Source organism: Crocuta crocuta, unplaced genomic scaffold (genome assembly GCF_008692635.1).
Source record: "Crocuta crocuta isolate KB4526 unplaced genomic scaffold, BGI_CrCroc_1.0 scaffold53, whole genome shotgun sequence".
Lineage (NCBI taxonomy): Eukaryota > Metazoa > Chordata > Mammalia > Carnivora > Hyaenidae > Crocuta > Crocuta crocuta.
Window position 1 is genome coordinate 1,348,278 of NW_027529432.1, and position 23,413 is coordinate 1,371,690.

General features: G+C 58.5%; 1 protein-coding gene across 1 annotated transcript in view; it reads right to left on the reverse strand.

The window, feature by feature from the left end:
- The window catches only part of MACROD1 (mono-ADP ribosylhydrolase 1), a 142,734-nt gene that overhangs the window by 113,893 nt on the left and 5,428 nt on the right, over positions 1-23,413 (reverse strand). Inside the window, exons 2-3 of the mRNA XM_077759580.1 lie at positions 16,464-16,565; positions 15,731-15,847 (exon numbers count right to left, since the gene is read on the reverse strand). Coding sequence (XP_077615706.1) covers positions 15,731-15,847; positions 16,464-16,565 — 219 coding nt within the window. The remainder of the gene's footprint in view (positions 1-15,730; positions 15,848-16,463; positions 16,566-23,413) is intronic.

Consider the following 23,413-nt stretch of genomic DNA (forward strand, 5'->3'; position numbering starts at 1 on the left):
TCTAAGTGCTCCCCCTCCCCAGCATTGCAGAGGGAAATGGGGGAGCAGGAGCCTGGGAGGGGGGGCCGGAGCGGCAGCAGACAGCCCCGCCTCGCCTCGGGGTTCCGCCAGGCTTCGCCAAAGCTCAGAGTGACAGGGAGACAGGCTCTAAGATCCCACACCCCACGTTTGGGAGACTACTGATCTCCCAAAGACCCAGTAGGCATCTTCTAAAGGCAGCGATAGTATGAGTCCTGTGAGAGCCGACACCAGCTCTGTCCAGGACCTGACCCCTACCCCCACGATCAAGTCTTTATTAAGCACCTACTGTGTACCTAGGCCCTGCTCAAATGGAGGACCCTGCAGTGAGTGGGACCCCCAAAGGCCCTTGCCAGACGGGGCTGGTGTCAAGTCAACATTTGTGGTTGATTGATTAAAATCTCTGAGAGGCAAACGAGCTCTTGAGAGGAGAGACGGCGGCTTGGGGGGTGGGGCACCAGAGGGAAGGGGCAGGGAGGGAGGGAGCCCCCTTTACTGAACTATGTGCCAGCGGCCACAGCAACCCTCAAGGCAGGGTCTCCTCCATGTCACTGCGGTGAGGGGTTCATGCTCCGCCTTTCCCCTTCCCTGGCCCCCAAAACTCTTGGGGGAATGCACAGCCTCCCATTCACAGGAAGCTAGGACAGGGAGCNGAAGGATTCTGGGAGCCAAGCTCCAGGCTGGTGTCTGTCCCGGGCCCGGGTTCCCTTGCCGACCAGCTTTGCCCAGGGAGGTGCACGAGGGGTGGGTGGGTGAGCGGGAGGATGATTCAAGGACTCAGAGACCCAGATTCCCCGACCAAAGCCATTTGAAGTCTGACTCGCGCTTTCCCCCTTGAGCTCCGCATCAAAGNTGAGGGGTTCATGCTCCGCCTTTCCCCTTCCCTGGCCCCCAAAACTCTTGGGGGAATGCACAGCCTCCCATTCACAGGAAGCTAGGACAGGGAGCCCTCTGTGCTCTGGGGCTCACGGGGCCACAAAAGGCCCCGAGTCCTCAGAGCCCCTTCCCCGGGGATGGCTGGAGGGCTGTTTGATGCCCGCTGACTTTGGGAGGATTAAGCCTATTACAGAGGCTGGCGGGGTCTTATCCGACGCCCTTTATGACACCCCCCCCCCTTCCCCACCTGTTTTCAGATACTCCAGGAAGACTAAGGGGAATCTTCAAAGTCCAGGCTGAGCCAAGAGCAGAAATTCTTTAATTAGCTTTCTCTTGGATCAGGGCCCTGGCAAATGGATTAGTTGTGGTAGGGCGGGAGAAAGGGACTGGAATCCTTCTTAAAGCTGAGATTACAAGCCCAGGGTAAAGGGCTGGGGGGGCCGTCGCCAGGGATGGCGGGTCCCTGAGCAGCCCCCTCTCCCGCCGAGCCTGTGACTCCCCAGGGGCTAGCAGATGGAACCTGTCACCAGGAAGGCGCGAGAGATGTGCTCTCAGCGAGGCCGTGGTCCTCGGAGTTGGCGTGGAAAGATAGTTGGCAAGGCCGGGCTGTGTGCCTGGGTCTCCTAATGAATGTGCTTCCTTTCCGTGCGGCCGCCCAGATCTGGGACTTCATAATTAGGGGGGATTTCCGGAAGGGGCACCCATCTGTGAGAGGTAAGGCAGCACAGGTCGATGGTGCCAGGCACCAGACATCTGTCACCATACCCCATTCTCACAGAGTCCCATTTTCGAATGAGCAAACTGGGGCCCAGATCTAAGAAGCTTGCCCAAGGCCACAGTGGCAGCAATTTCAATCGGAACTGGGTCTGTCCGGGATCCTCCCACTGCCCCAAATCCCCAGGGAGGCCTGAGTAGGGTCTGTGAGCCTGGAGGAAAAGGCTCCAGTGAGCCTGCACCAGAAATTGCTGCTGGGAAGGAGGCTTCCCCATGCAGGCCTCTTCCAGGAAGCCTTCCCTGACCAGCTCAGAGCACTAAGGCGCTTACACTCTGTTGTCCCCACCATACACTGAGCACTTTTTAGAGGCAGACACTGGGTCTTCATCACCCATAGTCTGCACGAAGGAAGGAGGGCTGGGCCCACCTCGGTCTGGCGACCACAAAGAGAGGCCTGGTAGGAGGCTGAGCCTCAGGAGCAGGAAGAAGGAAAGGATTCTGGGAGCCAAGCTCCAGGCTGGTGTCTGTCCTGGGCCCGGGTTCCCTTGCCGACCAGCTTTGCCCAGGGAGGTGCACGAGGGGTGGGTGGGTGAGCGGGAGGATGATTCAAGGACTCAGAGACCCAGATTCCCCGACCAAAGCCATTTGAAGTCTGACTCGCGCTTTCCCCCTTGAGCTCCGCATCAAAGGCAGCTCCACTGTGGTCCGGCCACGCTGCGCTCTGCAGATAAGAGCTACCCTCACGGGGCAGGCTGAGAAAGGGCATCTGGGCCACCCCCCGGCTTCCCTCTGGCCTCCCCCTTCCCCGCGCAGCAAGCTGACCCACCCCCAAGCCCTCTCTGGGGTGCTCCTGCCTCCCGCCTTCCTGACCCTCTGGTCAGGGCTGCCCCAGGGTCGGGTCACTACAGAGGTCCCAGGTCCCCACGGCACCAGCACCTGCCGAATGAAGGAACCCGAAGCTGGATGAACGGCCGTCCACGGAGCACATGGGAGGGAGGTCTAACCCAGGTCGGGGGAGGGTCCTCGAGGAGAGGACATCTGAGCAGGGACCTGGAGCGAGACCAGCGCCGGCCCAGTGGAAGCGGGAATAAAGAGAGCTTCTGGCAGGGGGGAGGCCAGGAGGTGTGAGAGCGCAGGCAGTTGTGAAACCTGAAATCATTGCTCTGGGCTGGGGTGGAGAGGAAACCAGAAAAGGCAGGAGAGGTTCTGGGGCCTGAAGATGTGGGTGTCCAACCAGGATGCCCGGAGAGCCGAGGGCACTCCTAGGGCAAGACTTCTCCCAAACTGAGGATCCCAAGGGTGTCGCAAGAAGCCACGATAACAGCTAAGGCTGCCCAACTCTGGGGGCGGGGGATTCCCATTTCCATCTGGTCTCTGTAAGTACCCGCTACTGTGTTGTGCGGTAGAGCCCCGGCTCCAGCCACGAGGCTACAGACAGCCCTGCAGCCAGAGGCTCAGCCGAGCAGCAGAAAACAGCATCGTCCCACGAGGGGCTGGGCCCAGAAAGACCCAGGACGAGGGAGCTGCAGGGAGGGGGGCCGCGGGGGGAACCAACCCCCCCAGAAGCATCCCCAGTGACGAGCGGGATAAGCCAGGGACATGAAAGGCAGTGGCAGTGACCCTGCTGAGATCTACTGGGAAGCAGAGAGTTCTATGTGTTTTCTGGCGTTAAAACAAGAATTCCCAGGGTCCCACTATGTGCCGGTTTGGCGGAGCCACTGGGGCTGAGCCCAGGAACGGGCCGCTCTCCCGCCGCCGCTGCTAAGCACCTGCGAGTATCAATACTTCCAGCCTCTGCCTCTCGGGCAGTGAAGAATGATGTCTCTCATTTCAATTAGCCTTTTCCTGATTACTAGCGAAGTTCTGCATCTTTTCACTTGTTTACTGGCCATTTGTTTCTCTCCTACCGGGAATTGCTTGTCTGCAGCCTTTGCCCATTTTTCTTATTGATTTGTAGGAGCTCTTCACATATTAAGAGGGAAGCAGAGAGGCCGAGAAGCAGCTTTTTCCTGGGGCAGAGCCTCAGGGCCTCCCGCGAGGCTCCCTCGGTCCCAGAAAACAGAGGAAGAGTTGCGTGGNGCCAAGTTTGTCAGAAGATGGAGCGCCCTCTGCAGGTGAGAGGCCCTGCATGTCAGCTGGCAAAGCCCTGAGGGCTTGGTTTTTCCGGCCAGTGGCTGGCACCCGCGGGGAGCCAGCAGGTGTAGGTGGGCATCTGGGAGGAAGGGAAGCCACTCACCGTTCCAGCACAGTTCAGCGGGGGTCTTGAAGCACAAGGGGCAGGTCCCGAAGCCTCAGGCTGACCCTCCCACCAGAATTCCGGAACCCCATCTGACGCACACCCTCCCTGCACCTGCTTCCAGCCGTGACAGTTCCTCAAGAGGGACCCAGGACCAAGCGGACATGTCTGAGCCCTGCTCCCTCGCCCTCTGCCCCCGGACCTCCGACCCGGTGGTTTATTTGCTTTCTGATGCTTTCAGCGTTTCAGCAGACAAACAACGCAGCCCATAAAACTGATCCCCAAGGCCTGCAAAGGCACTAATGTTGGGGAAGCCAGGAAAGAAGGCCGCTGTTCTCCTGGAGTAACAGGCGCCAGGAGCCCTCGTGGGAAAGCTTCTGCAGCTGGGGCTGGCGCAGCACGGGGGGCGGAGGGGGCCCACAGGCTTCCTCCAACCAGGTGGCAAGTGGCCATCGGCACCTGTTCCGAGGGGCCCATGGCAGCCGCGGAGGCTGCGAACTGCCAGTTTACCTTTTCTCCGAGTCCCCTGAATTTTATCAAACGTCTTTTAATTGGAAGTATTTTTGGCTGCACCAGCCCCCTCCCCCACCGGCCCAAGACCTTGGGAGGACTCAGTGCCACCCTCCCTCGTCCATCCTCCATGAAGCACCTGGAAGAAGAGTCAGACTGCAGACTGCAGGCCACCGTCTGGCGCCGGCAAAGGTCACCCCGCTGTAGCCAGAGCAGGAGAGAAGGTCCGCGCTGAGGGTGACCTGGCAGAAATCCTGAGCAGCCAAGCCCTTCGCCCAGCTCTGTGCCACGCTTGGGCGAGCCCTTTGGGAGGGCAAACCATACTGCCATTAAGGGAGCCACTGTGACCTCTGGGTGACAAGGGGGGGGTCTCCAGGCCTGGAAAGCTCAGCCCTCCCCCTCCGCGCTCTCCGAACACCTTCCATCCCAGGGCTAATGATGTGCCGGCTACCCAGGAGGACACCTAGAACTGTGAGTGGTTAGCCCGTGTCCACTCCCTTCCCTTCATTCATTTACTGGCTCACTCGCTCATTCATTCATTCAACGGTGATGTGACATAGTGGCAAGTACCAGGATACAGAGCGAGATCTGGTTCAAGCTTCCTGCCCGGGGACACATCGCTAAATAGCCCTGCATCGCAGCTTCTCAACCTGAAAGGAGGGAATACCAAAGCCACCTCCTTCCCCTCCTTCCGCCACTCATCAGCTCATCAGCTCAGCTCGGCTCATCCTTATTATCATCATCCTGGGCTCGGCGAGTTGCCGGATGAGGGCGGGACCACGTGTGATGCTGTGGGGCAGGATGCTGGGCCAGTGTGACCGCAGGCGCAGAGGAGAGAGGAGAGAGGAGAGAGGGCCCCCCTGGAGGTAGCCGGAAGGATCAAATGACCCCAACAGTCTTTCCAGGCAAAGGTGAAGCAAGGTTGGGAGACAGGGCATTCAGTCACTAAAGGTGCCCACTTCGGGTAAGATCCATTGTGCAACCAACAGACCCACAGACAAGGGTAAGGGAGGGACCCCACCCCGGGCCCGTGGGGCCCCCCTCCCAGAAGGCACTCCTCCTCTTTCTCCTCCAGGATGAAAGCACATCATGGCATGGAATTCGCTCAGCCTCCAGCTTAATCACAAAGAGGTGGAGGGAAGTGAGGTTCTGCTCACCAGGGACACGCCCCCCCCACGCCTCCAAGGAGCCCCAGAGTTTCTTTGGGGTCCTGGAGGGGTGGGGGAGTGGGGTGCCGGCCCGCGGAAGCATGGGGGCAGCCTCCGGAGACTCTGGGGCTGGCTGTGGGGCCGAGGGGCCGCATTTGCATGGAGAGCGCTTGGTGGCTCTGGAATTTATGCAGTTGCCTGTGTGATTCCGGAGGCGAGACGAATCTCCGGCCGCTTTTCTCAGCGGGAACAAGTCTTTTCTTCAAATCGATGGTGACACATTTTTAAACTCTGATATTAAGGAGGGAAAGATTTTTCTGGCCCCCTGGGGGCAACCCTTATTAGTCACTGGCTCATCTGAGAGTGATCGCAGAGGCAGACTCAATGGGCCTGGGCAAGGCCAGAGGCCCGGAGGCCAGGCTGGCTGACACGGGAATGGACAGTGACAAACAAGAGGGCAGAGGGGGACTCACAAGTCAGAAGCAAAGCCATGTTGGAGGGACTTAGAGAGTGAGGCTTGGTGGGGGGAGGGGGGCCTCTGGGGTAAGGTACAAAGTATCCGTAGGGGAAATAAAGAACCATTGGTGAAGGTAATAGAGGTAGAGGATGGAGAGAAAAGGGAGAGTAGAAAGAGGCATCAAGCTCAAGTATAAACTGATTTCCACATGTGAAGTTATAGAAAGTAAAATCTCATTCCCCATCTTGCTCTGGCTGCCGGGAAGCTCAAAGCCACATTTACATTCAGTTGCAACAGACTTGTTCAACCTAGTTTTGAGGTGTTGTCTGGGCAGGGCCAGGGTAGGTGCCAGGAGCCAAGCTGCCCCCCCCAACCCCCCTAAGAACATAAGATAGAAGGGTGGGCATGATCCGGGGTCTCTCGGTAGACGGGATACCGGCATCAGGTGGCAGGTGGTACGGCTTAGCAGGGGGCCACACCCAGGAACAAGGTCAGAGGTTGGCGGGGTGGAAAGCACGTGCCATGGGCATCCAGGCTGAAAGCTTCCCGGTGTGGCCAAGGGCACGGGGCAGATTCTTACGGGATCCCCAGCTCAGTGTCTTCCCCTGGTCCTTGTTTCTTCCCGTCCCTGTTTTAATGGCTCCCTGGTTTTATTGTACCTATTTTTCAGTGGGAATAGGTGGGTTAAATATTTTTTAAAAATCAATTCCAGCTCAAACGCCCACTTCCGCGGTGATAACAGCCACCATTTATTGAATTCCAACGGCTTGTCACATTTTCATGCATCTTTTCCATCCCCTCAATCACCTTCCGAGAGGGTGGGGCAGGGGGAGGGAGTGGCTCTTCCATCGGGGTTTACAGAAGAGGAAACTGAGGCTCAGAGGGGAGCTGTATCGTGGTCAAGGTCACAAGAGTTCATAAGTGGCCACGGCAGCTCTGTCCAGCCGGTCCCCTGGCACGCCCCCAGTCCCACCCCTGCGCCCCAGAGCCCAGCACTCTGCTCTGTGCTCCAGGGGGAGGGGAGGGCTCCTGCTGGCCTTGTTAGCAGGGAGCTGAGGCTGAGTCAAGGTCAAGGCCAGGGAGGCGCCAAAGACAGTCCGGCGACCCACAGAATTCCCTCACCCCCTGACCCCGCCTGTCACGCCTGGCTCCCCTCTCTGCCAAACCCCGAGGCTCCAGCCACAACCCACCCCACCTTCCCGTGACCCTCACCGGGGAAAGTTCCCCGCCGGCTGCCAGACGGGATTTAGCTCCTTTGACAGTCAAAGCTGCAAAGCTGCCGTCGCAAATGTCAATTCTGGGCCATTTGCTTCGTAGATTTTAATGTTCCTGTTTCTCCTCAACATCCTCAGCAAGGTAGCTCTTGCTTTTCAAAAGGGATGTGGCGTTTGATGATGTTTAAACCGTACGTGAAATACAGCCAGGCGGCAATAATAAAACAGACGCGAGCCCTGCTGGCAGGGGAATGGCTGACAGCCGGGCCTCTCTCTTCCCATGTGCTACTCCGCAGCTAAGCTCCTATTTTTATAGCTATTACAATGTCCGAAGAGGGGGCGGAAGCAGCGATGGGGAGGAGGGAGGCGGGGACGGCTGCACAAGGGCCACTTGTGGCTGGGGGGGGCAGGGCGCGGCGGCGGGGGGTGGGGANAGGCCTGGCCAGCCCCCCCCACCCCCCAAGCGCAGCTACACCCTCTCACAGGCGAGAAATCGAGACCGCGGGGAAAGGGGGCCTGGGATGGCACCCCGCGTACACAGCCGCCAGCGGGGCCTGAGGAAGCATCTGGACGGACAAATACTTGGCAAAATGAATAAATGGGCCCAAAAGGTGAGCTTTGAGACTCTGAGGAGGGGGAGGGGAGGCTGCAGTTTGCAGAGGGCCCTCTGGGTGGCGTCGGGGAGCGCTTTCCCCACCTCCTGGCCCCCCATGGGCTATTCCCATGTAACTCGCACACCTTTCCCCACTGACGGCCCTGCCACAAGAGAGGGGAAACCAGCCCCGCTGCCCTGCACCCTACGGCCCGCAAACCCCAAATCAGGAAGGCCTCCTGCCTCAGCACACCCTTCCCACCCCCCACGGGCCCAGGAAGGGCTCTGTTTACCAAGGGAAGGACAGGAAGCAGGTAGCCTCAGGCAGCCCCTGTCCCCGCCCAGCTGAGCAGCGCGTGACAGCAGGCCCCATCCCGCAGGACAGCGTCGCCCTCCCAGAGAAGCAGCGACCGCAGCGAATACAAGAGCTGGCATTTCCTGGCGGTTTCCTTTATCCCAGACATTGTGCTGCCTCCTTTCAAAACTCACAACCACCCCAGGAGGCGGGTCCTGGCGCCCTCTTCTTCCCATGACACAGACAAGAAGACTGAGGCTGAGATGACCTGCCCGAGGTCCCACAGCAGTGCCCTGTGACGGGGCCACCAGGGCAGGCGGGGCCGTCTGGGAAGCTGGGGAGCGGAGAGGAGACAAGGCTGAGCGTTGGACTCTCTTCTAGGCCAGGTCACATCCTAGGGACAACCCCCCGCCAGATCAAGCAGGCCCCAGGGTCAGGGTTGGGAGTATGCTTGAGCCCACCCTAGGGGTCTGGAGAGAACAGATCCAACCCAGCACCCCAGCCCCCAGTGCTGGGTGTCGAGAGGAAGGGAAGGGGGCCTGTTCCCAGGGAGGGTCCATGGTTTCCACCTGCTGCGTCCAGACCCCCCCCCCCCCCCCCGGNGCCTCCTGCCCGAAGCTGGCTGGGCAGTCCTCTGCCAAGGTGCTGGCGGATCATTCTGGTCGAGCAAGCCAGAGGCTGCAGAACCAGCCCTTTTCATGCTTGGCCAATTTAATGGTCCCCATTAATTTCAAAACACACACATTCCCACAAGCTCCGGCCTCCTCGGCCCAGTGCTCAGGACAGAGAGCGCGCTGGGAACACGGGTGCAGGTGCTGTGGCCAGGCGACCTCAAGGACAGGGAGGAGCCGCTCGGCGGGGGGCAGAGGGGGCAACGCGTTTCCGGACCTTGGGTCTGTCCTGATGGGGAGAAGAAGGACCCAGAGAAGGGACCCGGTTCTGGGGGACGGGGAGGCAGGAAGGCCTGCTTGGCCACTTTGCTGCTGTGTGACCCTGAGCTGGCCATCGCCCCTCTGGGCCTCAGATACTCAACCACTTTCCTCTCTACAAGACCGCAAATGCCTTGAGGGCGGGCACTGGGTCACCCTGAGCCTTGTGTCCCGAGAGGCTCACGCAGAGACAGGAACCTCCCAAGCAGCACATACTGTCCACCTCCGTCCTCAATGCAAAGTGCATTGGCACCCTCCAGCCCTGACGTCTGTGACCCATCATGGGGGGGCTGGGGCAGGAGGAGGAGGAGGCCCAAAGGGGGTCACTTCCAGTCCCTCCGTCTGACCAACTCTCAAAGGCATTCAAGCAATCATTTATTCAACAAACTTCCACTGAAACCTGGCACAAAGGGTCACTGGCCGGCCCTCGGGTCCCCTGTGGAAGGAAGGGAAGGATCTGGCTAATACACAGGTGACTTGGCAGAGGACCCGGGGGTGGAAGGACCTGCCCAGGGTCCTCGAGTCCTGCCACTGGCCAAGCTCAGCTCGCTGGACCGGGCCCTGCGAGCCCTCAAGGGAATCTCAATAATTCAGGAGGGATCTATCATTTATGAATTTATGTAACCGCTTCTCGACCTTGCGGAAACGAGCCGCCCTCCTCTTACGGTGGTAGAAACGAGGCCTTGGCACTGTCTCGGGTGTTTGGGGCTTTCTAATGTGGGGAGGGGGCCAATTGGACCCCAGGCCTCCCAGGCGGCCTTCCAATCTCCTCTGCCCCTCACCCCCACACTAGAAGCCGAGGGAGCTTCCGAGAACACAAGCCTGATCGCATCCCCCTTAAATCCCAAGTCTGAAAGGGGAGGGTTTGATTCCTGGCTTGGCCTTTTACCAGCACTCTGGCCCCGTGTGGGCCTCAGTCTCCTCATCTGTAAAATGGAGGAACCATTGGTGCCCACCTCGGAAATGAGGCCGTGTGTGCGACGTGGGGGCAGCCCCCGGCCTGGAGGGAATAATGAATAACAAGCTGCCACAGCCTAGATGCAGGGGCTCTGGGGGGTGAGCTGGGGGCAGGGGCTGGGACAGGAGCTAAAGCCCACTGCGGGGCCTCACGGGGCCAACGAACCCAGACCCAGACCGACATTAGCACCACCTTTCCTGCATTGACCAGCCACCCTTCCCCCACCCCACTTCTCAGAGGGAAAATGACAACATACCTACTCTGTGACCCGAAGAGAAAAGGGAACAAAGAAGAGGCATTCCCACCCCCACCCCCAAAATACAAGGATTTCCGGGACGCCTGGGTGCCTCAGTCGGTTGAGTGTCTGACTTCAGCTCAGGTCATGAGTTCGAGCCCCGTGTCAGGCTTGCTGCTGTCAGCACGGAGCCGGCTTCAGATCCTCGGTCCCCCTCTCTCTGCCCCTCCCCACCTTGCATGTGCATGCGCGCGCACTCTCTCTCTCTCCCTCCCCAAAATAAATAAATATATATTTTTTTAATACAAGGATTTCCTAGAAGCTCTAGAGTCAGGTAAACCTCCCCACCCAGCCCCACTACTGGTTAGCTGTGTGGCCTTGAGCAAGTTATTTCACATCTCTGAGCTTCAGTCTCCCCTTTGACACTGCGGGCTAACATAGTAACACCAGGAGGGCAGGAAAGGTGGCATGGGATGTGCATTCAGCCGAGCGCTGGAGGGAGGCCCTTGCTCAGGACGGGCCCTGGCTCATTCCCAGCTCCTCAGAGCACCCCCCAAGTCCCCCCTGGCCTGCCTCACCCCTTCCTGCCAGGGCTCTCCCTCTCTGCCCCTAGAATGCCCTCATCCAACTTCTGACTCAGTGTCCCCTTCTCGGCACAAGCCAAGCCTCCACATTGCCTCCTCCAGGCAGCCTTCCTGATTGTCTACCACCCCTGCAGCAAAAGCCCTCTTGTACTTTGTGCTATCTCTTTGCATTCCCGTGTCTCACCTTGCATTTGGGATAAGAGAGTGTGTCTTTGGTAGCCTGGGGTCTCACCTCCATGCCCTGCGGCACAGTCCACCGCATGAAGGAAAGGCCCGTGGGAGTTCGAATTCCAACTCAGTCACCTGCCAAGCTGCACCTTGGTTTGATCCGGGGTGGGCGCGTGGAGGGAGTGGAGGGAGTGGTAGGTTCTCACTGTGGGTCCCTGGGGGGAGGGGGGGACAGGCCCAGCGACCAGACCAGCCTGGCTGTCTGCCCCCAGGCTACCCCGCACCCAGTCTCCCTGCCCACTGCAGAGAGGTTGCTGCTGTTGGAGGCAGCCTGGCCGGCAGGCAAGCCTCAGCAAACACATTTAAATCTGAAGTGACAGATAAAGCGATTTACGGCGACAGTTTAGCATCAGATCACTTCCCACAAGGCAGCGGCGTCCCTCAGCCCCTCCTGCTGGCTAGTCCATCAAGGCGGTCTCTAAATCACCGACCGCGAGCAGTGGCCCAGGACCCTGGGGCTGGGCTCGTGGGGGCCTCCAGGCAGCCGAAGGGACGAGGCCTGGACTGTGACTGGCTGGGGAGGGGGAGGCGGCGATGAGCGGCTGGCAGATTTTCACAAATCAAAGACCCAAGACTTAAGGAAACAGAGCACCACTTCATGCCTTATTTTAAATAAACAAGCGGCTTTAAAAAAAAACTCCCAGCGAGGCCAGCTTGTCGCTGTGAAACCCGGCTACCCACTCGTGCGGCGCATCCCGGCCCGCGCGCGCCCGCACCCCTCAAAGGCCTCGCTGACCTGTCTTGCCTCCCGCCACCTCCTGCAAGAATTAATTGGTCCCTGCGGCGTCGCAAGGCACTTTGTTCAGACCTCGCTTCCGGGATTTTGTCACATTATATTCTACTTAGTCGCTCTTGCTCTTGACTTTCTGATAACAATTTACTAGGGGGGCTTGCTATGCGCCAGGCCCCGGACGGGCCCGGACTCATGTCATCCTCTCACGGCCACCCTGGGTGGGGCTGAGGATGGTCCATTTTTCAGACGAGGAAACAAGAGGCTCAGAGGCCACCAAGAGTCCTGGCATCCCCATCAGCTCCTGGCCTCTGTGGCCACAGCCAGGATTCCCTGGCCTGGGATGGCTTTGAAGGGAAAGGGTCCTGTCGGCACAAAGCATCACATTCATCCCTGCTCTGTCCCTTGATGCCCTGAAGGCCAAAGCTGGCAGCCGGACCCCTGGCCTGGCTCAGAACGGGGGTCCTTCTTTGGGCTGGGACGTTTCCTGCCTGGGACTCAGCTGTCTGCCAAAGACTAGAGACCAGCCGGCACAGGCCTGGTAAGCTGGGAACCCCAAGGGCAAGGAAGTGACCCAGTCAAGGTCATACCCCCACCATGGCAATAAGAAGATGCAGATACTCCACAGGCTGAAGCACCACCCCCCCCAGGGTGGAGACCCCCAGACCTGAGCTTCTCTGGAGGAGACAGTAGTGAGGTTCGGGGCGTAGGCCAACCCGGAGCCACACGCACGGCCCGAGAATCTCCTGCTCCAGAATGAGGGCCCGTAGGGGCTCTCTGGTTTATCATGCCAGCATGGCAGCCCGATTTAATTAAGATGGATCCAGCGTGCCCCCGTGGGTAAGAGCCATGGCCCGCTACCAGATGGCGGGAGCTTGAGACCCTCTGGGCACTGCCTGAGCCAGCAGCCTCAGTGGCGGCCTGTGAAAGCACAGGCAGGGAGGGCCCGAGGTGGCCGGCACTGCACCCAGGTGCTTGGCGGGGGGGGGGGGGGGGCTCCTGACCCTGTGACCTCCAGTCCTGCCAACCACTTGCCAGGCATCCCACATTCTACCCTCTGCCCCAGCCCCCCACCACGTACGATACAGCATACATCACATCACAACACGCGCACGCACACACACACACACACCCCCCCCACATCCCACACACATACCATCATAGACACCACATAGTACACACACACTCCGATCACATCTCAAATACCAACAGAGGGGGGCAAAAAGCAGGCTTGGACTTCAAATGCCAGAGGTTCAGTTGGCAAACAGTCTGATTTCCCGAAGGCNGGAGGGGAGGGCGCCGGGCCCCTGCCATCCCCAAGGATCCCCAGGGTCCCCCAAAAGCATGGGAAGGGAGCCTGCAGCCAGGCTGGAGACACCCCAGCTCACAGCTCTTCAGGATGGAGGGAGTTCTAAGAATCCTGACCCCCTTTCCTGTCTCAGGCCCCTCCCAGCTTCCCTGCATGCATCCCGCTCCATGGCCCCTGCCGCCGGAGCAAGGCCCAGCCAGCTATGGCACCTTCCCGCCCCCATCTGGCCACAGGGACAGAAAGAAACACCGCCCCCCCCAAAATCTAGAAACTCCAANCCCCAGGGGACCAACACTGCCCTCAGCTTCAAAAATAAAAATTTAAAAATTCACACCCCGCTATAATTGCTCGCTCCTTTTCCCCCATTGTGGTGGTTCCGCGGTCGGTGCTGAGAAGCAATTATTCATGGCTAATGATTATAATCAAGTCAAATAGAATTTAATGGACACGCATTCTCTTCCTGCTTGAAACTTTACATATGAATTAAGCACATATGGGTTTCACGAGGCACAGACCAGATTTATGCAGCCCCGAAAAGCCCCGCGTTGCCTCGACTTTTATTCTGCTAATAAACAGGCTGATTTACGGGCGCCACCGGGCGCGGAAACCGCGATCTCTGCTGCCCCCTGGTGGGCAGCAGGCCCGCGCGGAGCCAAGGCCATTGGGCCCCCCCCAGGGATGAGGCCAGAGGACCCTGGGGGTGGGGCTCCAGACCGCAGCCACCAATGACCCCTGAGGTCTGAGCAGTGGCAAGGAAAATGCCTGGAGGGAGGACCCAGAGGGGAAGCAGGCTCTGTGGGAGCCCCACGTCTGGGGCCGCCTCAAGCCATTCCCTGGGGTTCCAGACAGGTTCTGGGTCCTCCCTGCTCTGAGAATCTAGGGGAAAAAGGAAATCCTAGGAAAACACATCAAGAAGTGTTGGGTAAACTGAGGCAAGCAGGGAGAGATGAAAGCGGCACATTAGTAGGAGGCACCAGCATCCCCTGGCATTCCCAGGCACCCACAGTGACCCTATGCCAACGACGGAGGAGTCGTCCATGGTTCACACCAGGTACTGCATGAGCATCACGGGTCACAAGCATGGGTCCCTAATGCCGGCGAACAGCCCAGTGGGTGGGTTTTCTACCATCCCCATCATGCAGAGGGGGAGGTGGAAGCCCAGGCACGTTCACGGAGAAGAGGAGCCCCCAGAGAGATGCGGCAATGCCCCCGCCCCCACCCCAGTGCAGCCAAATGCAGCCAGGACCCAAGTGCTCTTCTGGGCCGAGGACCGTTGGACTGCGGCCAGCGCCGGGTACGTCACAAGAGCCACGAATCCCACCCACAGCCCTGCGTGCAGCCTCCACCCGGCTCCTCCCACACACCCCCAACAGCCTCCCTCAGTCTCCGCACCCCTGGNAGCCCCTCCTGGGTCCAGGCGGCAAGAAGGACCTTCTCCTCTGGACCACAAGGTCATCTGCCCACCCAGCTTGGCTTGTCTGCACCCCATGTCTCCCCAGAGATTCGCAGACATGCTGTCACCCGCCGCCCCCGCCCTAGTGGCCTGAGAGAAGCCCAGCAGAAGCACCAGCAGAAACTCAAAGGCAACCCAGCTCCCTCTGCGCTAAGTCGGAACTCCTGCCTTTGTGTGCCGGGTCACCTGTGCGCTGAGATGGGCAACGTGGTGGCGGGGCGGGGGGAGGACACCTGTGTGACTGCACAAACAGGCAGAAAGATACACAGAGCGATGCCGCTGCCGGAAAAGCAGCCCAGACCACAAGCAAGCGGGCCAGGGACAGGCCACAAGTAACAGGCTGAGTGGCTGCCTCGCCCCAGGGTGTGTGAACCCAGCCACTTATCAAGAGCAGCTGGCTTGTCCATTGCGTCCCAGGATCACTGGGTGATGCCACTCCCTGGCCAGCACTGGGGTCGGACACAATGGCTGCAAGCCCAAGGGCAAGGTGGAGGAGATCTGAGCCGCTTCCGGGGTGGGGGGACTGCACAGTGACGTCCCCCCCCCAGATAAAAGGCTCCGCCCATGTCTCCAAACCTTTCTCTAAGGAAGCCTCTGCCTGTGAAGCTTGGGAAGCAGGCGAGCGAGGGCTGGGATTCAGCCCACAAAGTACCAGGTGGACTTGACTGTCCCTCAACAGCCCAGTGCTGACCTTGGCCAGACAACCGCAGCTCGGAGAAGGGCAAGCACCTTCCTCCCGCCCCCCCCAGGAGGGGAGAGAAGCAGGAGGCTCCTCCACTCATCACAATAAACCACCAAGCCCGCTGCTAGAGTCACAGCAGGAAGCAGAGTAAGTGTCAGGCACAGGGGCCTGTCTCCCCCCTTCCCCTTGACAGGCTGCCCCCNGGTCGGGCGTCTGGAGCCCCCAAGGTCAGATCGCCCCGCTCTGGCCCCCACTTCCTGGCAGGGCAGCCCGGCGCAGTTCCAGCCAAGCTCTCTCCCTTCCCGGCCGCTAATGGGTCTCAGAGCTGCAAGGCGGCTGGGCCAAGGCGCCCCTGACACAGCAGGTCAAGGTTTCAAGGGAAGGGAGTCCTCACGGCCCACACGCTGGGTTCCTGAGGCGCCAGTGAGCCACCCCCATCTGGCCACCCGAGCCTCGCCGGAGCCAGGTGGGGCCCGCCCGCGCCTGGCATCACGGGCTGGAGCAGAGGTGACGAGGCGGCTACCGCCTCTGCGGCTCGGGCCAGCCACAAGCCCCCACTCACCAGCGTTGACAATGGCGTCCACCTCCAGCTTGGTGATGTCGCCTCGGAACAGAGAGATCTTCTCGTTCAGTTGCTTGTCCTTCTTGTACTTTGGCTCCTCCACCTTCGCGGTCACCCCTGGACACGCAGAGGCCGAGGGGGAGGGTCAGAGAGAGGCCCGCACTACACAGGGACCCACCCACCGGTGCCTCCATCGACCTGCCCCCACCCCCGCTCCATCCCCCGGAGGCGCCGGCCACAGCCACCCCACAGTGATTAAGCACCCCTTTTGCGAGGCACACGCTTGGTCGCCTTGAATTTTCACAAGGGCAAACACAGGTACGCCATTAATGTCATCCCCCTCCATTTTACAGACGTGGAAACTGAGGCCTAGGCGGGTGAAGGGACTCACCCTGGGGTACCAGTGGCCAGACGTGCAATTTGCAGGGCCCAGACGCTCCCTGGCATGTCGCACGGCAGGCCACTACCCCTCCGCGTCAAATCCCGGCTCCTGACAACCGTGTGCGGTCATGAGCCTGGGGCTCAGTTTCCCAACAGTGCAATGGGGATAAAAACGGAAGCTGCCTCAGACCGTGTTCATAATTAAGTGAGGTGATGATGCAAGGGGGCCCACCCGTAGCAAGCCCTCGGCCCGCGCTGCTGCCCTTCTGGCGGGGTGGGTACGATGCCCCTCCGACAAGGGGCCAAACAGGCCACCCACCAAGTAGCCAGGGGTCCCTGGCGTGGGGCCTACCTTTCGCTGTCTCTTTCCACGTCGGGATCTTCTTCAGCCTGACGAAGTCCCTGCAGAAGTAATGTTCTTCCCGCTGCTTGTCACTCAGGCCCTTCAGAAATGCTACAGGGGTGGGATGCGGCAGGCAGGAGGCAGAGTCAAGGCCGGCAGGGAGAAGGGCCTTCTCCCGCCCCCCATACCGCTCCCCTCCTCACCACAACTGTCGCCTCGTCCGAGGATGCAAACCAGCCCTTCATGTCCACCCCTCCCACAGGCACGTGGCGGGAGCGGGGGATGTTAGAGCCAGGAGGCCCCTAGACCATTCGGCCCTCCCCACGTTGTTCAGGAGGGAAACTGAGGCCCAGGGAGACAGGGCATCTCTCGGGTACCACGGACCTGAGTTCGGAATTCAACTCTGCCACCTTCCAGCTGTGCCCACGGACGTGTGGGTCCCTAACTTCTACGTTTAGAGCATGGGGCTTAAGATGCCCCTTCCAGGATCATTTCAGGCTCGCTCAGTGCACTGGCTGGTGGCACTGGGTGACTTACATTATCAGTTACATCCTCAATAGACCCCCTCATTGTCATGGTTATTTGGAGGTGGCAGGACACAGGGAAGAGGAACAGACATCCTCAAAGAGCCAAAGAAACGAGCAGATCTGGTGGCTTTTGGCAGGACNTCACAGCGTGAGCCAGGTAAGCAGCTAGAATTGTCCCCGTCTTACCGAGGACGAAATGGGGATTTCAGAAAGGTTAGGAGGCCAGACATAGTTACAGAGCTGCTGAGTGGGGGGCCGCCCCCCCCCCGGCTCACAGACTCGGGGGTCCACCCCCAGTCTGGTTTCCTTGCTTTGGTCCCGCTCCCCCGGGGTCTGGTCTTCCCTGTGGGTAGCCCTCTCTCTCTGCACCACCCTCCTCTTTCTCTCTCTTTCTAGGCAGAGGAGCAGCGGAGCCCCCTTCTGAGGCTGCCCGCGAGCACAGTGGTCCAGGCTCCTGGCCCTCGGGCTCCCTCTGCCGGCCTGAGTCCACCAGGGTCACAGGCTCTCAGCCCAGCCGTCCTCCCCTCTACCACTTCTCACTGACCGCTTGTTGGGGGAGGGTAACAAACAGCCAAGGCCACACTCAAGGAACTCAAAAACCAACAGAAAATGTGCAGAGATGGGGGGAGGGGAATTAGGGCAGGTGGTGGGAAAGGAAGGTGGTGGGAAGGTTTGCCTCCTGGAGGCTCCTGTGGGAAAGGCTGCCAAGGGCACGTGTTCAGGAGAAAGGGGGGGGCCTCCACCCATGGCCGTGGCCGTGCAGGAGCCAGTGCATCCACAGCCCCCGCTCCTCCAGGACGCGCCAGGAGCACGGGACGGCCCAGCTCACAGCCCAGCTCGGTGTGATGGTTGGGATTATTAGAAACGGCTCACAGCAGGGCTCCCGGGTGGCCCAGTCAGTTAATCGTCTGACTTCGGCTCAGGTCATGATGTCGCAGTTCATGAGCTCGAGCCCCACGTTGGGCTTTCTGCTGTCAGCTCAGAGCCCACTTGGAATGCTCTGTAACCCCCCCCAGTCCTCCTCCCCTCAAAAATAAACAAACATTAAAAAAATGCTTTCACGGGGCACCTGACTGGCTCAGTCAGTTGGGCATCTGACTTCGGCTCAGGTCATGATCTCACAATTCGTGGGTTTGAGTCCCACGTCAGGCTCTGTGTGGTCAGCTCGGAGCCTGGAGCCTGCTTTGGATTCTGTGTTACCCTCTCTCCCTGCCCTTCCCTGACTCATGCTCTGTCTCTGTCTCTCAAAAATAAAAACATTAAAACAATAAATAAATAACGCTTTCACGAAACTCATACAAGTCAACACCAGCAAAACAAACAATCCGATTAAAAAAACGGGCAAAAGGTTTGAATAGGCACTTTTCAGAGAAGACATCCAGAGGGCCAGTTTACACACGCAAAGCTGCTCAACATCACGCATCATCAGGGAAACGCAAATCAAAGCCACATTCAGATGTCACTTCACACCCGCCAGAATGACTAGTATCAAAAAGACAAGAAACAAGAAATAACAAGTGTTGGTGAGGCTGTGGAGCAAAGGAAGCCCTGGCACACTGTTGGTGGGGATGTAACTTGGGGCTGCCACTGTGGGTAACAGTTTGGAGGTTCCTCAAGAAATTAAAGATAGGGGGGCGCCTGGGTAGCTCAGTCAGTTAAACGTCTGACTTCGGCTCAGGTCATGATCTACGGTTTGTGGGTTCGAGCCCCGTGTCGGGCTCTGGGCTGACAGCTCAGAGCCTGGAGCCTGTCTTCAGATTCTGTGCCTGACCCACCCCTGCTCATGCTATCTCTATCTCTCTCGTAAAAATGAATAAAGCACTGGGGCGCCTGGGTGGCTTAGTTGGTTGAGCGTCCGACTTTCGCTTAGGTCATGCTCTCGCGGGTCNTAAAGATAGAAACACCAGGGGTGCCTGGCAAGCTCAGTTGGCAGGGCATGCAACTCTTGGTCTTGGGATCGTGAGTTCGAGCCCCACATTGGGAGTAGAGATAATAAATGAATGAATGAATGAAATACCATATGATCCAGGAATTCCACTCCTGGGTCTTTATCCAAAGAAAATGAAAGGATTGATTCAAAAAGACATATATGCGCTCCTATGTTCACTAAAGCACTATTCACAACAGCCAAGATAGAGAAGCAACCAAAGCGTCCATCATCAGACGAATGGATAAGGAAGATGTGGTAGATCTATATAATGGAATATCATTTGGCCATAAAAGAGAAGGAAATCTTGGCATTGGCGACAACATGGGCGGAGTTAGAAAAAGTTATGCTGGAGACACCTGGGGGGCTCTGTTGAATAGGCGTCCGACTTCGGCTCAGGTCATGATCTCATGGTTCGTGGGTTCAAGCCCCGCATTGGGCTCCATGCTGACAGCTCAGAGCCTGGAGGCTGCTTCAGATTCTGTGTCTCCCTCTCTCTCTGCCCCTCCCCTGCTCGTGCTCTGACTCTCTCTTTCAAAAATAAACATTAAAATTTTAAAAAGGAAAGAAAATGTTATGCTGAATGAAATAAGACAGGACAGGACAAGTACCACGTGATTTCACTTATTTGTAGAATCTAAACAAAACAAAACAAAACAAACAGCCTCATCAGGACAGAGAACTAGCTGGGAGTTGGCACAGGGCAAAGGGGTACGGGACTGGGTGAAACGGGATGGGGACTAAGGGGCACTAGTCTGAAGTTGTCAAATAAACAAGTCACAGGGATGAAATATACAGCGTAGGGAATGTGGTCAATAATGATGCAATGACGTTCATAGCAACACTCTCCACAATAGCTAAAACATGGAAAGAGCCTAAGTGTCCATCAACAGATGANTGATGCAATAACTTTATATGGGGGACAGGCAGGGCCCACACTTATCGTGGTGAGCGTTTTATAACATCTACGAAATACCACGTTGCTGCCACACACCTAAACCCAATGTTGTCTGTCAATGACACGTCCATTAAAAATAAATAACATTTAGGGGCGCCTGGGTGGCTCGGTCAGTTAAGTGTCCGACTTTGGCTCAGGTCATGATCTCACGGTTTGTGGGTTCGAGCCNGAATAAAGCATTTAAAAAATTTTTTTTAATAAATAAATAAAGAAATGCTATCTTAAAAATGCTTTTGCCAGATAGAGATTGCGAACTCTCCCCACTGCCAGCTAAGGGGCCAAGGATATCGGACCGTGGATGGCACTCAGTGTGGCCGGTCCCCTCCGTCACTAGCGTGTCTTGATGCTCACAGCCCATCTCCCTGCCTGCAGGGAGGACACAGAGGGGAAGCAGGCTTCTCAAGAGGCTGCTTTCCCTGCTGGACACATGAACATGACCCCATGCAGGGTCTGAGGAACAGCCCAGGGGCTCCCACATAAGCGCCCCTTCCTTTGTGTGCTGGGGGGAGGGTTGGCTGGCCTTTTCTATAAAGTGGGGGTACAGAAAGCTCTCCCTCCTGTTCTAAATAAGCAGCAGAACAGCCCTGGTCAGGTGCATCGCAAAGCACTCAGCTGCTGGCGGACAGAGTGACTGAGCCAAGGACAGACTGGGGGGCGGAGGCCGGGCTCCATCCGGGCTCTGCTGCTCCCCTCCCGCTCCCCTCCTGGCAGGCTGAATGCAGAGTAGTCAGTTAATAAATATTTACTGAGCACCCACTGGGCCCCAGCAAGCCGGGGNGACCGATTCCTGAAGGAGGCACCTCTAACTCCTCCCCTCTGCCCCAGAGGCTGCAAAGTTGCCAGAGAAAATCCTCTCTCCAAACAGAAGGCTCCCTCTAGATTCCGATCCCCTCCCCTGGAGGCCCCATCTGCCAGGCAGCTCCAGCTGCTGAAGCTCCCCCTCCCCCCTCCGCCCTTCTCCCCTTTCCCAAGGACCCTCCCCCCACACTTGTCCTCCAGAAGTTGCCTCCTGCCTCTGGCTGGGAGCTGGGCCACCGCCCCTGCCTGGCCCTCCCTCCCTCAGCCCTGCACTCTACACCCCGCAGTCCAGCCGCGGGCCTCCCTCCTCCAGGATCTCCCCTTCCTCCCTCTCCTGCTCCCCCAAGCCCTCACCAGCCTCACCCCACCTCCCCACCAAGGCCAAGGTCAGAGACACCACGCAGGCCCCATGGCCCCATGCAGNCTACACCCGTGGTTTTCTCATCCATCCCATGCATGCAAAACCCCCTTTCTGCTGATGGTCCCCATCCCCCCACCCAGCGTCCAATTCCCAAGGCCCATTGCCAGCTCTCATCCTCAAACTCCACGTGCGCAAAACTGAACTTCTGACTCCTTCCCCCCAGAGGTGGTTTGCTCTCTCCTTCATTCTTCTCCCTTCTCCATGAACAGCCCACAACTCTGCTAGGACCCCAAACCAGGGCTCTTTCCTTTTTCCCAGTCCCCTGATCCCATCAAGCTGCAGGCTGTTGGATCTGTCCCCACAATACCCCCCAAAACCAAGCCCTCTGCCCACCCCCAGCAGGGGCCAAGGCGCTCTCATTGCTCCTTAGAACCACCTAGAATCCCTCGACTCCCAGGGCACTCCCCACATCCACCCAATCGCCTATTCCTCACACAGCAGCCCAGGGATCTTAGGAACAGATTTCTCTCTGCTTAAAGCTCTCTTTAAAGCGCAGTTCAAGCTGCAAGTCCTCACCAAGGCCCACACGACAGCCACGCTTCTCCCCCAGCCCCCTCCACTGCATCCCTCCCCATGACACTCCCCTCTCCCTCCCACACCTCTGCAGCACACAGATCAATCTCCTCTCAGTTCCTCCCACAGCCAGACTGTTTCCTGCCTCAGGGCCTTTGTACCTGCTGTGCTCCCCTGCCTGACCTTCCTTTGAGGGGGGAGGCCCTCCCCACTGCCTCCCCCACCCCCACAGCAGCCCCTCCCCTACACGCATTGCTTTATTCCTTACTTGACCTTGGCCACTTGGGGATCTGTGGCGTTTACTTTGGATTCCCACCATCTGTCACAGTGAATGGCATGTGTGAGCACTGATGGGCATCTGTGGGATGAATCAATGAATGAATGAGCAGAGACCTGAACGGGGACGGCACATTTGGGCTAAGACAGCAGAGTCTTCCAGGTGGAAGAGACAACGTAGGCAAACGCCCTCATACAGGAGACAGCATTTGGCTGGGGAGACGGAGAGGATCCTAAAACGGCTGGACCAGAGGGCAAAAAAGCAAGTCTGTGGCAGCCGCCTCGGCTTGTCTCCCATCTGAAGAACAGAACAGAGATCGTGGAAGGAACGTGCTGGTCTGACCCACTGCTGTGGTCCTGATTCCTCCCCCTCCTTAGTCCCACTGGGTTCTGGTTCACAACCTCCCCACCTCGCGTTCACGGGCGGGTTACTCGCCCTCTCTGAGCCTCGGTTTTCTCATCTCTAGGATAGGGACTAGGCAGGCCCGCTGTGAATGAGAAGGGACTGTCAGCGTATCTGGAAGCTGCCAAGTGCAACGCACAGCGGATATGCAGCCCTTCCTGCGAGCACAGACTCAAAGAGCGCAAAGCAAAACAGGACAAGATTGGGGGCAGTGCTTTTCTTTTCCAACTTGGAGGCATAGAGGAGCTTGGTGGAGTATTGGGTGCCCACGTGTGCCATCTTGCAGAGTTGAGATCAAAGATATCCCTGCTCAGAGGCTTTGGCAAGCCCACGTGTGGGGCTCTCCCAGCCGGGTGAACCCAGCGCTGGACTGTGAACTTGCTTGCCAGACGCTGGAGGGACCAGTCAGCCAGGACCAGGGCCGACTCCATGGGACTCCCCTGTGCCGAGTCCCTCTGGCTGGGCGAGCCCCAGGCAGCCCGTGGAACTAATCCGGGGAGCCTGGAAGTGGCCAGAGTGCCCTAGCAGACACCACCCGGCAGATGCCAAGATGCCACCACCTTGCCTTCCAGAAGAAACAGAGGTGGGCTCTGGCCGCGGGCAAGCCAGGATGGCACCCAGCCCAAGGCTCTCACCCATGCTGTCCTGGTCTCCGGGGCCTGGTCTGAGTGGCACACACACCTCTCTCTCTAGCAAAATCCAAAAGATGGCTCTGCTTCCCAGAGAAGGAAGACAGCCAGGGCTCCTGGCTCTGTCACCGACTGCCTGGGCGCTGACCTTGGGGACATCTGTCAGCCTGTCTCTGCCAGTTCACAGTCCCCAGGTGCACACCTCTTGAGGATAGCACACGGGGCACCGCGTCCTGCCCTCCAGAGCGAGGCTGTGGCCTCACTGACCCCCGAACAACTATACACCACGCTGGTCTCTGATTTATGGGGAAGCAGAAGCCAAGTGTGACTCCCCTGCGGGCCCCAAGGGACCAAGGGTCACCCTCCCTGCCTCAGCTTCCGCCGTCAGATAAGCCCCACGAATTTATAACATCTTCCACCTTCTTTTGCCAGAAGGACAGATGCAGATGTAAGGCACGAGCGAGCTTTATTTTTCTTACAGAAGATATATACCACGCGTTTTCGTTT